Source organism: Lynx canadensis, chromosome A2 (genome assembly GCF_007474595.2).
Source record: "Lynx canadensis isolate LIC74 chromosome A2, mLynCan4.pri.v2, whole genome shotgun sequence".
Taxonomy (NCBI): Eukaryota; Metazoa; Chordata; class Mammalia; order Carnivora; family Felidae; genus Lynx; species Lynx canadensis.
In genome coordinates this window covers 138,614,750-138,629,289 of record NC_044304.2, presented here as the reverse complement: position 1 = coordinate 138,629,289, position 14,540 = coordinate 138,614,750, and the positions used below count along the sequence as shown (strand labels likewise).

The following is a 14,540-nucleotide window of genomic DNA, read 5'->3' as shown; positions in this document are numbered from 1 at the left end:
TTATAAAAGCAATACATTTTCAATGAAAAGAAAATACATAAAGCAGAGCAAAGTACTCAAATTCCAGATAAACACTATTAACATTTTTTTTATTTGCTTCCTTCTGTCTTTCTCTGTATTTATCATGCATATATGGTCATAAAGTTAGAACCACATAGTACCTAAAGTTTGTTATACCCTTTTAATGTTCTAATTTTAGCAACCTTAAATAGTTTTCTCTAATATTAAGATTCTTCAGTAGCATTTCCCATGGCCCACCAAGAGTTGATCACACGGCCCCACCTTTATTTGAAAGTTTCCTATTATTGCCAAAATTTTTGTATCATAAATAACATTTCGATAAACATCCTTTTAAGTAATCATGTCCTTAGGGTAAGTTCCTAGAAGTGGCATTAACTGTGAAGGAATAAGTGTGATATGTTTTTCATAATGTTTAATGCATGGTAAACTTTTATATAAAACTTTTTTCTTAAAGTTGTACATGTTGTAAAACTTTGAAAATACAGAAAAGCACAAAGAAAACAAGTTATAGTTTGTCTACTCAGTGGTAACCATTGATAAGTTAGTTTCCATCTCCAGTTTCCTTAATACACGTATTTTCTTCATCTTAATCATTTGGAATGCTAGCATTTACAGCATACCTTTTAATTTCTTTATGTGGTGAATATTTTCCCATAACATTAAATAGCTTTCATAACAAAATTGTTCATGTCTGCCTAGTATAGCCCTTAAACATGTGTCATGATTTAAAAATTATTTAATCAAATACCTGCTGCTGGATCCTCAGGCTATTTCAAGTGTTCATACTTAGAAAAATGTACTATCTTAAACATTTTTGAACAATCATCTCTTTCTTTAAGACAGATTTTTTTGGGGCGCCTGGGTGGCGCAGTCGGTTAAGCGTCCGACTTCAGCCAGGTCACGATCTCGCGGTCCGGGAGTTCGAGCCCCGCGTCAGGCTCTGGGCTGATGGCTCAGAGCCTGGAGCCTGTTTCTGATTCTGTGTCTCCCTCTCTCTCTGCCCCTCCCCTGTTCATGCTCTGTCTCTCTCTGTCCCAAAAATAAATAAACGTCAAAAAAAAAAAAAAAAGACAGATTTTTTTGAGGAAAGGTATTGAATCAAAGGATGTTTATGTTTTTTAAAAATGATTTTTTTTAAGTTTGTACCAATTTTACATGGCTCTCATAAGTTTCAGGACACTGACTATTAATTTTTTAAAAGTTACCAATTCTAAAAGTTTTGGAAAGGGATTTTGTTAATGTGCCTTTCTTTGGTTATTGTTGAGACTGCATTTTTTTTCACAAGTGTTTTTGGCTCTTTCTCTTGTAAACTGTCTTTTGACCATTTAGGTTGACTTATATTGATTTGTAAGGACCTTTATATGTTAAGGATATTAACTATTTCTCATGTTAAAATATATTACTTTGTGGGTTTTTTTGTTAATTTATGGTGCTTTTTGACTTTCAAGGTTTAGACTAATTCCTATTTAGTCAAGTGTATGGATTTTTCATTTTAGTTTCTTCTACTTTTGTACTTGAAGTATTTTCCTATATCCAAATTAAATATTTAGTACGTTTTCTTCTTCCAGCAACTTCACTGTTTTCATGTATTTTATTTATTACACTATTTCATGTATTTTATTTATTGAACATTTACTAAAAATGTTTATTTTGAGAGCGAGCACACGCATGTGCATGAGTGAGGGAGGATGAGAGAGAGAGAATGAGAGAGAATCCCAAGCAGGCTCTGTGCTGTCAGCTCAGAGCCTGACATGGGGCTCAGTCCCATGACCTGAGCAGAGATCAAGAGTCAGACGCTTAACTGACTGAGCCACCCAGGCTCCCCTGTTTTCATGTAATTTAAAAAATAAATCTGTTATTTCTCAGTGTCTTAGAATGCCTATTTTCATGTAGATTTGACTTTGTTTTTTATAATTTTTGTTCTGTTCATCTATTTCTTCCTTCCCCAGTAAGACACTGTTTCAATTTTTTAATAACTATTTTATAAAAATAACTGTACTTAATACCTTTCTGGGGTGGTTAAGAAGTCTTTAATAATAGTGTTTCTCAAATCCCTTCTATGATATTTTATCCAGATGAAAAGTGTGGTACTTTTATCAGGAATAAAAAGCACCCCTTACAGATTTTAATTGAAAAGGCTATAAAATTAAGTTCACAAAGGAATATGGCATGTCTGTTTATTGATTTTTTTTGTACCTGCATTTAATGTATAATTACATTGTTGCAGATTTGCACTAAGAAAACAGTGCTACTTTGTGAATGTTTTAAAGTGGAAGTATTTTCTTTGACTACATTTTATCTGGTTCAGCTAAGGATGTGTTAAATCCATAGATGGAAGGTTAAATAAAACTGATCTATGCATCCATTGCCATTTAGCTAGATAGAACTAAATGGAAAGTAATTAGGCATTCTTTATGAAAAAACAAGTAACTTGCTATTTGCTTTTGCTGATAGATTAAGATAGTTTACATGTATAATTTGAGGTTTAAAAATTTTTAAAAACCTTGCTTTCCTGAGTAGATACACATGACCTCTCTTTTTCATCATGTTATTTCATAATTATAGCTGTCAGCTTCAGACCTGTTTCCCTTCTTCTGATAAATTGTGGCGATACCTAAGAACTAAGACAGGATGATATTTCTTCTTTAACTGATGTTTATTGGTGCCCATCATATATAACAAGAGCAGAATCAGAAGACATTCAGCCTGTAAGGCAAAAGTAGAAATCCTACATTTTGATGTCTTGGAGTGCCTGGAGGCTCAGCTGGTTAAGCCTCCAACTTTGGCTCATGATCTCACGGCTTGTGAGTTTGAGCCTGACATCTGGCTCTCTGCTGTCAGCGTACAGCCTGCTTCAGATCCTCTGTCCCCCCCCCCCCCTTCAGATCCTCTGTCCCCCTCCCCTGTGTGCTCTCTCAAAAATAAATTTAAAAAAATAAATAAATTGTGATGTCTTTATACTTAGCCAATATATGGTTCAACCTCTGTATATTTAAATGATTTCAATTGTCTGCATTTTCAGTTTGGGTACATGAATTTGTATTTTGAATATTTCCTTTTTCCAAACACCAGTGAAATAAATTGTAAGTATTGTGTCCTTTATACAAAAATGGACACGCAGTCTTTATAAATGGCCATCTGCATCTATTAAGTGTAACGGAATTGAAGCATACACCTTGGCAGGTATCTGTGGAACATTTGAAGTGTGATTCATCAGCTGTGGTATACCCAGTCTTCTATGGGATTAGAAGCTGTCTGTGCTTCAACCGATGTGTTAAGGGCTTTTCTTTCCATAAGGCTTCTGGATTTTACTTCATAGGAATGGTTTGTTTTCCTGCTTATACCCAATACCCAAAAGAGTTTAGAATTTGAAATGGATGTGCCTACTGTCTCCAAGACTGGGAGTTGGTATGGGTTCTCCATAGTTGTCCCTGCCTGATCCCAGTTACTGCTATCAGCAGTGAGCTCCTTGGCTGTACAGTGAACTTGTGAGAGTGTTTGCGATTGGTCTCCATCACAGCACTTCCCAGAGTGTGTTCTAGTGGGATCCCAGCCCTTTAAACCTGTAATGGTCCAATAAGTTTGGGGGATGGCACCTTGCATTTTGCCTCTTTCAGGGATTTACAATGCAAGGCCCTGAAGTTTGCCCCCAAGGAAACCTCTTTACCTTTGTTTATCCCAGTGTTTCTTGATTGTAACAAGGAAGCCCATTTTAAAAACAAAACAAAACAAAAAACAAACAAAAAAACCCCACTATATTTCAGAAAAGGTACATTTTGGAGAGTGCAGATCTCTAATGATGCCTACTTCCTCCCCCTCCCCGACCTACCCTTCTAAAATAAATTATTTGTTTATGTAATGAAGAACTTTAATAGTTTGAGCAAGCTAAATTTTGCTATCGTAGCCCTCCTTTTGGAGACAACACTCTATGACGTGTTAGCTTCCTGGCTAAGTGAAAGGTTTAAATGTGGGTGACCTGAAGTAAGTGATCCTAAGTCATTTGACAAAGCATCCAAGCCACGGTTGGGGGTGGGGGGTGGGGGGAATTCCCATGGAACTCGTTTACAAATCTCTCCGCTGAACTGCTTACCTCTGAAGGGCACCAGTATCTCATCATTGCTCTATCTGAAACAAAACAGAGCAAAAAATTATTCTTAAGTAAACATTACGTTCTCAGGGTTGCTCTCCTTCTAAATACCACCTGGTAGTCTTAGCTTGGGTAAATGGAGCAATAAATATGTTCCCCAAATCATTTGATACTTCATGTTTGAAACTAATTAGCATTTCTCTTTCATTTTTCCATTTTCCTGCACCATACACAGGACCCTTGTCACCTTTCATCATGTTAAGTTTCTGGGTTGGTTTACTCTCTGGGCTGCATTTTTTTGGGCATCAGTTCTCTGGTTGATTATCAGCTCTCTTAAAATGAGTGCCCCAGATCAAACACAGGGCTCCAGATGTGGTCTGGCCAGTGCAGGGGAGATGCTAGCTTTTACCGTTCTGGAGATTACATTTCTTTGAATATTCATGCAGACTAGTATTGTATTAGTTTCCTTTAAATGGTCATATCACATTTTTGACTCATGAATTTTTGGTTAAGTTAAACTCTTAGATCATTTCATTTGATCTCAGACCTTTTTTTTTTTTTTTAAACCACTGCCAAGTCAGGTCTTTCTCCCCATTCAGTACTTGCTTTTGTTTAATCTAAATGAAGGGCTTCATTTACCCTTGTTATCCTTGTTACATTCAATTTTGCTGATTTTAGCCCATTAGGTCATGATTCTGACATTTGTCCTATGAGATTTCCATGATCCAGGCTTTGTAGTCTCTCCAGAGTTGTTCTTGTATCTAAATCGAAGTCATTGATGAAACTGTTCGCCAAGGGCAGTGTGCCACCCTACTAGGGGCCTCCTCCAAGGGATTCATCTACTGATCATCTACAGAAACTGTTTTTTAAACAGCTGCCAGTGCACCCTAATAGGCATATCATCCAGCTGCTGCTTCATTATTTTATTCATAGAGGCTATTTTCTAAGACTCTCAGATGCTCACTTGAAACTCATGAACTATGCTAATTGCAGTAGCCTAATCTACCACCCGAAAACCTCTTTACATGGTGAAATGACTGAGATGACATTAACTTGGCTTGATTCATTTCTCCCTCCTCCTCACTACCCCATCTTTCCTCTTCCTCCTTTTTTTTTTTTTTTTTTAATGTTCACAGGATCTCCTTGCTGTAATCCATTCTAGAATTTGCTAAGAATTGGAAGTAGTTCTATTGAACCATTGTTTCTAAAAATTTCCTTGGCTTTTTTTGAAGACTGGAGTAACTTTTAACAATCTGCACCTTCATTTTCCATAATGCTTCTAAAATAATGGACATTGCCTTGAAGATGATACTAATAAGTTCCTCAGAATTTAACTGTGTGATGTGTGTAGGCCTGGAGGCTTCCCTTTACTTTAAAGCACTTATATAGACATTCCTGAACCACTCTTCCCTTTTTATGTTGATCAGAGTGTTTGCCTCCCTGGAAAGGACAGGCATGCTTTGATTTCGATATTATACTGTTCTTGTGAAACAGTGGGTCACTTCGTTGTTTGTGCTTAGTAGCAGAAGTTCTTTCTGTGGCCTTTTATAGTTTTAGGAGTCTCATCTTATTCTGAGCACTACAGGTCTTCCTGATAGTAGTATTCAAAGTTTTGCCATCAGTAATATGATTTGCCCTACATTTTTGGATGCTTTTCTGAGTTTGAGCCCATCAGAGAACACTCCTATAGCAGCACTAATTTGGAACCTATCCTTCTCTTTTCTGGGATTGCTAGCAATCATACAGTGAAAATTATTGGGAGTTTTGGTTTGTTTTTGAAGAGCCCTCTTCTCTCATAAGAGCTTTTAATCTGAACTTTGTATGATGTGCTCTCTTCAAAGTCCAGGCTCCGGGGTCACCTGTACCTGGCGTTGCTTATTCTTCAGTTTCCAGAGATAGTATGGTGATTTTCTTCCAGAGTTCTTGACACCTACACTTTTACTTCCCAAGTGCTTCTTCCCTGTTGGTCCACATTGAGCCCAGGACATTAATTCTCCATGTTGCTTTCTGTGCTTTTCAAGACAGGGTGCATCGGCCTGTTGTGATGGTGTGACCGTGGGGCTCTCAGCGGCTCCTTTTTCCCCAGGAAAGATGGAGGCAGATCTCTGAGTCGCCCCCTCTCCAGTACCCACTTCCTCTATTGTACTCCAGATTGCCCCTGTGTAGCTGTAGAATCTCTTCTAGGAAAACTTGATCCCTGTCTCTGCTTTCTTGTTTGTCACAGGATAATTTTTAATTAATTTTAAAGAACATGTAGTCCATTGAAATTTTTCACATCTCTGCTAGTTAAGACCATTGGTATATGTAACACACTCATGGGGGTCCTATATAGAATAAAAGCTTATATTTTTAAATTTATGCTATGTATATATTAGTTGCACTGGCTTTTAAAGAAATGGGAGGGGCTCCTGGGTGGCTCAGTCAGTTAAGCATCTGACTTCAGCTCAGGTTATGATCTCCTAGTTCGTGGGTTCAAGCCCCACATCAGGCTCTGTGGTGACAGCTCAGAGCCTAGAGCCTGCTTGGATTCTGTGTCTCCCTCTCTCTCTCCCCTCCCCTGTCCTGCTCTGTCTCTCTGTCTCTCTGAAAAATAAAACAGCATTGAAAAATAAAATAAAGAAATGGGATATTTTGATACCTAATGTGTATTGAATCAAGTGCTGAGAATATTGGTTACGTTGCATGATTTTAAACTTCTTTTTGAAACATGAAATCATCTTTTACTAAAATAAAAGATGTCAGAAAGGAATAATGAAATCCTCCAAGTTCTATGTAGGCAAAGCAGACAATTTTAGAAATCACTGAGAAACTTACCTTGTTCTAAAACTATAGTGGATACTCATAGGGGTAAGGGGTGGGGGCGCCTGGACCACCCCAGGTTTGAGGGTTTGCTAGGACTAGCATGTGGTCCTGCTCGCCTCATGACTGCTATTTGTTGCAGCAAAAGCACAATCAGCAAAAAGGGGAAATACGCACTGAGCAAAGTCTGGTGGGAACCAGGCTCACGTTCCAAGAGTCCTCTCCCACTGGAGCCACACAGGACAGGCTTCATTCCTCCAGCACCAAACAGTGACAACACTGTGAAATGCTGTCTTGTAGGAAAGCTTACTGGGGACTCAGTGTCCAGGGATTTTACTGGCTACTGGCCACATAGGCACCCTCTGCCTGACACATCCCCAGATTCCAGACTCCCAGACGTAAAGTAGGTGTTCAGCACAGACAGCCTTGCTTCTGCAGTACAGGCACAGTGACCCATCCCGAGCAGTTCTGGGAATGGGGGGAGCCCTCCCCAAATCCAAGTGTCCAGCTGCCAGCCGGGGACCAACCCGCTGTTAGGCCTTTCTAAATAAAGATAGCCCTCGTAGGCCGGCTTTGTTGCCTTCTTCTGCACAGGACCGCAGGGTGTTCTCATGGGAAACGAAGTAAAGAGATGAAGGGAGGGAGTCAAAACAAAGCCATTTTCAAGTTGCTTCTGGATCTCTGGCTAAATTGGCCTAGTTTACTCATGTACATCAAGATGACTGGTTCTGAAATTCAGAAGTAAGGAAGTAAAAATGATTGCCCTTCAATATATTTCTTAATTGATATAAAATTCATAGATGAAGAAGATTTTATTCATACTTTTTACAGGGAGCCAGGCCTGCAGTCGGAGAAACCACCGACTTTGCAAGCAGTTTTTACTTTACGTATAAAACAGTCTCTTGGCATCTGTGAACTTCACCTTCAGCTATTTAGGAGCAACCCCAAAGCCCATGAGGTGCCAATTGGTAATTACTCTGAGATGTAAATGTGAATCAAACCCCAGAGCCTCAGGGCCCCTGGGTGACTCAAGTCAGTTAAGCTTCAACTCAGCACGGATCAAGATCTCCCAGTTTGTGAGTTCAAGCCCCGCGTCACGCTCTATGATGACAGCTCAGAGTCTGGAGCCTGTTTCGGATTCTCTCTTTCTGCCCTCCCCACTTGCATCCTGTCTCTCTCTCTCTCTCTCTCTCTCTCTCTCTCTCTCTCTCTCTCTCACTCTCACTCTCAAAAGTAAATAAACATTAAAAAAAATTTTTTTTAAATGTATTGCTGGGGCACCTGGGTGGCTCAGTTTGTTAAGCATCTGACTTCAGCTCAGGTCATGATCTCCCAGTTTGTGAGTTCAAGCCCTGCATAGGGCTCTGTGCTGACAGCTCAGAGCCTTGATTCAGTTTCAGATTCTCTCTCTCTCTCTCTCTCTCTCTGCCCCCTCCCACTATGCACTCACTCTCTCCCCCCCCCCCAAAAAAATAAATTAATAAACAAACAAAACCACCAAAACTTCTATAGGCGGTCATCACTAGGCTGCCTAGTGAACCTACTGCCCAACCTCTGCATTTTAATACTATTTATTCTTATTGCAGCAAGATTCACCTGCTAGTGCTGGTAATGCAAGTAAAATGTTCTAGGAAGGTAGCCAGAAAACAGAATGTTTGGATAAACTAAAAAGTGGAATTTGACAGTCCTCCAGATCCACGACATCCTGACACCATTTGGAAACAAGAAAACAGGGTTCAGGCAATGCACTCAGGGAGTGTCCCTCTAATACAGGTTGCTCATTAAGCGAGCAAACAAATGAAAAGTGATGGCTAATTCACGTAAGGATGGGCGCAGGAAAACACGGCTGCAGACTTCGGGAAGAAAGCCAGAAGCATGTACACCTGATTCTCTGAAAGTCTCAAAATCTTCAGAGAGGCCAAGACTTCAGGGTTTCTTTTGCATAGGCATTTCATTTATTTTTATTTTACCAGGTTGTAAGTGCCTCGCTTTATATAGATTTTTGAGTCTAAATATTCCAGGGTTATAGCTGATTTTTTCAGTGATTCTACTGAACTTCCTCCAGGAGAACAGCAGTACCCAGGCTGTAGTTAAACAGCTCCACTAATGGGTGTTTCCCCCCAAATACAAAAACACCCCTATGTCTATTGTGGCATTATTTACAATAACCAAGATATGGAAGCAGCCCAGTGGCCATCAATAGATGAATGGATAAAGATGTGGTATATATGTATGTATACACATGCACACACATGGACAATGGAATACTACTCAGCCACAAAAAAATAATAAAATCTTGTCATTTGTAGCAACATGAACGGAGCTACAGAGTATAATGCCAGGAGAAATAAGTCACAAATACTGTATGATTTCACTCATGTGGACTTTAAGAAACAAGCAAAGGAAGAAGAGAGACAAACCAAGAAACAGACTCTTAGCTACAGAGAACAAACTGATGGTTGCCTGAGGGGAGGTGGGCAGGGGGATGGGTGAAATAGATGATGGGGAGTAAGGAGGATACTTGTCCTGATGAGCACTGGATAATTTATGGAAGTGTTGAATCACTATATTGTACGCCTGAAACGAATCTAACACTGTATGTTAACTACACTGGAATTAAAAATTAAAAGAAAAAACAACCCAGCTCCACTGCCCATGGATGTGGTTTGCATAAACTGGAAGTATAATATATATGCACTTCTTTCTTGTTTTATGCAGTTTTTTTAAAACAAATTATTTTATTCATGAGACAGTTACATGAGAACTCTGGTACCTAGTGTTTCTTTCATTAGTACCTTAAAAGAGTTGACTGATAATGGCATGAGATGTTTCAAAGAACACTGTCAGGTAAATAAGTACCTTCCTCACTGCCCCTTATGCTGTTTGCAAATAGAAACCTTACCTTGCCTCAGACGTTAGCAGAACAGACGTCTGTAAGTGACCTGTAAGTACCATCTCTTGGAAGATCTATAGGACCTACTGCCGAATACCTGCACAGGTGGCCCTTGCCCTGAGCGATCTTTTGTTCTCGCTCTCTCTCTCTCTCTCTCTCTCTCTTTAAACTCTACAGCTAGCTAGCGTGTATCTACTGAATTTCTTCCTTTTTGTGACACAGAGAGGAGACCGAGAATACTCAGCATTAGGATGATAACCCGCACAACATTTCTTAACACTATCTTTCAGTTAGCTGTTTCCCTACCAGTTAACTTTTGCCACTGCCCTTCATAGTCGTTGGCCGCACTTCACCGCTATGTGGTTGATACTCATTTTTACTAAGTAACCACTCAGCAGTTCTTACTGAAGTACAATTTATATACTTACTCTCAAGATTCATTTTCTTTGAAATAAAACAGTATTTGAAACACCTCGATACCTGTCAGCATTTACCTTTTTTCAAATGTAATTGACAGAGGGATTAGTGGAAATTCGAAGTGATTTTTAATTTTGCAAAGATACTGTTTGCTTAAGACCTTGTATTAACCTAGGTAGGCATGTGCTCACTGCGGTATCCCTTATTTATTTGGTGGATATAGATGAAAGTGAATTATTGTAAAGATGAAGACATCTAAAAGGTATTTCTTAGTAGAATAAACTTAAAATTGCTAGATTTCATGTCTTTTGTCACTAAAGAATTCAAATAGTAGGAATGTTGCTCTGAAAAGAAATTTTTTAAGTTTATTTCTTTATTTGAGAGAGGCAGAGACAGCACAAGCGGGGAAGGGGTAGAGAGAGAGAGGGAGAGAGAACCCCAAGCAGTCTCTGTGCTGCCAGCACAGAGCCCGACATAGGGATCAAACTCACGAAACTGTGAGATCATGACCTGAGCCAAAACCAAGAGTTGGATGCTTAATTGACTGGGCCACCCAGGTGCCCCTGAAAAAAATTCTTTATTCTTTTTTTATATTCTCATTTAAGCTGATACTTTCTCATTTCATCTCATGTTATATGTTAATATCCTTGTGAATCAGTATACTTAGATAATATTAGTGCTCTTTGTTAATTGTATTATTCTTTTTCCTCCTCTTTAAGACTCAATGATGAGGCACGGCGGCTCATTGCTGAATTGGGGAGTACCTCTATTACTAATCTTGGTTTTAGAGACAACTGGGTCTTCTGTGGTGGGAAAGGCATCAAGACAAAAAGCCCCTTTGAACAGGTTAGTGTCTTAGACTTTCAAAATTAATGGACAAAAGTAAACTGTGAAACTATACAGTGCATATTCCTGTCCCAATTATTTGAAACTTAGACAAAGCAGCCATTAAATATGTTCATATTATTTTTCATAAGCTCTTGGTAATCAGTTATTTGAAATAACCATGGCACTGTTTTAAAACCAAAATTTAAAAATAGTCCTATTCTGCATGGAAAATTTTTTCCTATATGACAGCGCATTGGCATATCAGTGCTTTTATCAGGACCATTGGGAAGCATCGATTACTAAGGATTTTAATTGAGCTTTTGATATTATAATCAGTTAAGTTTAGAAATACCTTAGAACTTAGAAGAACGTAAACTTCACTTTTTGACTAACAGATGATCCTTTAGAAAACTTGTGCGACGTTTTGTTCTTTTGGCTATTTGAAGGCCTGCTAGGCCCCAAGGGTGGCTCATTGACTGTCTGGAACAGTAATTGGTGTGCACGCATCACTGACGTGAGTGTTACTGAAATGAGCGCACTGAAGTATGTTCCTGTAGAGCAGCGGTTCATAACGGTCTTTAACCCTGTATCCTACTATTGTATTCCAACAGCACATCAAGAACAATAAGGACACAAACAAGTACGAAGGATGGCCCGAAGTTGTCGAGATGGAAGGATGCATCCCCCAGAAGCAAGACTGATGTAGAGGAAGTTGAAGGAGACGCACTTTCATTATTAATGGCAGAGCTGTGACAGAGGAGCTATGTGTAAATACTTTAAGAGCATGCAGCCATCTCGGTGTGTGCATGAGCATTATCCCTTTTGATATCAGGATTATTTATTGCTAACGTAAATAGATGCCTTTGTAAATAGTCATCATAATGAGCAAATCACTGAACCGTTTCTAAGCACATTTCCATTATAATAGTACAGTGGTTAGACTGCTACAGTAATGACATCCTTTAATTCTAAAAGCATACCCGATGGATAACTGAACCGATTGTGAAAAATATATTGATATGTATACTGGTTGCTGTGAAAACCTATCATGGAATAATTTGGATTTTAGGGAGGAGACTTTGTTTCCTTTTATACACATATATACATACACGTATATATGTATGTATATATGTATGTATATATATTGCTTTTTAATGATAGTATCTTTTAAATTAAAAAGATATTTGGCTAGTTGTGTGTGTAATGTTACTTTACAGTCTGACTCTCTGCTCTTTTTCCTTAGTCTTTCTCTTCTCTTCCCAAAAAACCTAGAAATAAATGAAAACCTGTATCAGATATGTGAAAAGCACAACAGAATTCTTTTTTTTAATGTACACAGTAAAAAAGTAAATATGTAAATGTAGATGGTATTCAGGACTGTAGTTTGCTGGATTTCGTGTTAGTGGTGTGAATAACGACTTCGCAGAAGCTGCTTAGAGTGAGGCTGGGGGTGGCAGCCCCACAGAACTTGGGAAGCTGGCCGCGTCCCTTCCCTGTCCCAACCAGGTAGTGCAGGACAGCCATGGCAGTATATTTAGAGCAACACTGGCATAGATTTCCCTCTTGAACTGTTGTCAGCATTGACCATGCGGTTTAGAAAAAGGCATACTTTAATATCATAGTTATTTTGATGGTCAACCAAGAAATAATTCTGTATTCACTTCATCTAACTTCATAATAGCAGTTTTGCCTGAAGATATAAGGACTTAGAAAAGTCGTAATTACTGAGTGGAGTGATACCATTTAAAAAATAATTTTATTGGACCTCAGATGACTTCATACCCAATTCTACATAAAATTTTGTTAACTTGAGATGTTAACTAAATGATTCAATGTGTGTGTGTGTGTGTGTGTGTGTGTGTGTGTACACACACACACACACACACACACTTTAAGGGCGTTAAATACCTATTGTGCATGAAATATCTTAAACTGGAACATAAATTAATGATCAAACTGCTATTCACAATAAAAGGCAACACTTAAATTTTGAATATAATTTTAGATGACTTGTATAAAAAAACTAAAGGCAGTATTTTTATTTTGCTGTAAGCCAACTTGGAGACTATTAGCTATTTCTTAAATATTAATGAGCTTTGGGGTACTGGTTCTTCTCAAAATGAATGTAATTCAAGAATAAATGCACCTTATACGTTTATAGAATTTTTGTAAACTTTTCAGATTTCTGGTGCTCATATGCAAAATCACATTCAGCATGTATATTTTGACATTTAAAATACTTCCCTAGATTATGTCAATTAAAAGAATAGCTCTTTTCCAGTTCCAGGGATGGTGAATTGATGTTGCATTTTTTGCATTGTTGGGTTTTGTTGTATTATCTGGCCAAATAACATACCTACAAAACTTCACATTAGTGTTTGTCAAGCATTCATTGTACTGCTCAACATGGAATGTTTAAGACATTCCTATGCTTAAACACACTGATATCCTCAGGATATACGTATAGAATTTAAGTACCCAGATGGCAAGACGTCCCTTTCAAGGTGAAAAGTATAAGACGGTAGCTTTGTGAAGCTGTACAGAATGTCATAAGGAGGGATAAAGATTGGTTCTGTGGCAGTTTCGGTGCAGTTTGCTTTTGTTTCAGTTCATGTATAGATGGTGCCAACTTTAGAAGCAATAATTTTCCCACGTTTCATTTTCAGATCTCTTGTAAAAGTCTGCATTGTAAATGTAACAATGTTCATTTGATGTTGAGAATTTTCTTTATTAAAATCAGAAATTTGGCATTGACATTTTGGTGTATTAAATGGTGTATAAGGACTTTGGGATGCATACTTTTTATTTGAAATCACAAATTTTTGTTTTCCAGAACAAGTGTGTTATAGTATGCCTATTAAAGTTAAGCTAAGACTGTAGGAAAATAAGTGATATTTGGGAAATTAAAGAAAAATTGAGCCAGAGTCTTTATATTCCTGACTTTAAATTGATTAAAGTTCGTCAGTGTTCTGTCTACGTTTTGTATTTGTTTCAAAATGAATCAGCTAATATTTTATTATGCCAGATGAAACTCAAAGCGTTTAGCCTGTATTGCACTTCATACTTTAACAGTTTTTACAATTCTAATTTGAACCCCTCCCCAAAAGGTGATAGTTCAGTTGACATACCCCATTTTTAACTGAAGGAATGAGAAATGTGCTGTGCTCAGTTAGAGTATGAAGAGTAGAAATGCATGTAGAATACTTTTTAAAATGAATAGACAAGGAACAATTGCTCATGTTGATCAGGGAAAAGATTTCCTGCTTTACCCTCCTCAGCGAGGCCTCGGACAGCAGTCAGTACATGTAAGTTAAGGGCTGCAGAGTAACGTACCAGATTTTACCTTCACTTTTTTTTAAAAAAGAAATGTTTAATTTATTTAAAAAAATTTTTTTTAATATTTATTTATTTTGAGGCAGAGAGAGAGTCCAAGCAGGGGAGGGGCAGAGGGAGAGGGAGACACAGGATCGGAAGCAGGCTCCAGGCTCCGAGCTG

The 14,540-nt window shown here is 38.2% G+C and overlaps 1 protein-coding gene across 2 annotated transcripts in view; it reads left to right on the top strand.

The window, feature by feature from the left end:
* FAM3C (FAM3 metabolism regulating signaling molecule C) overlaps positions 1-14,019 on the top strand; it is a 57,735-nt gene extending 43,716 nt beyond the window's left edge. For both annotated transcript variants that reach the window (XM_030308307.1, XM_030308308.1), the window contains exons 9-10: positions 10,937-11,063; positions 11,657-14,019. In XM_030308307.1, coding sequence (XP_030164167.1) covers positions 10,937-11,063; positions 11,657-11,746 — 217 coding nt within the window. In that variant the 3' untranslated portion in view covers positions 11,747-14,019. The remainder of the gene's footprint in view (positions 1-10,936; positions 11,064-11,656) is intronic.
* The last annotated feature ends 521 nt before the right edge of the window (positions 14,020-14,540 follow it).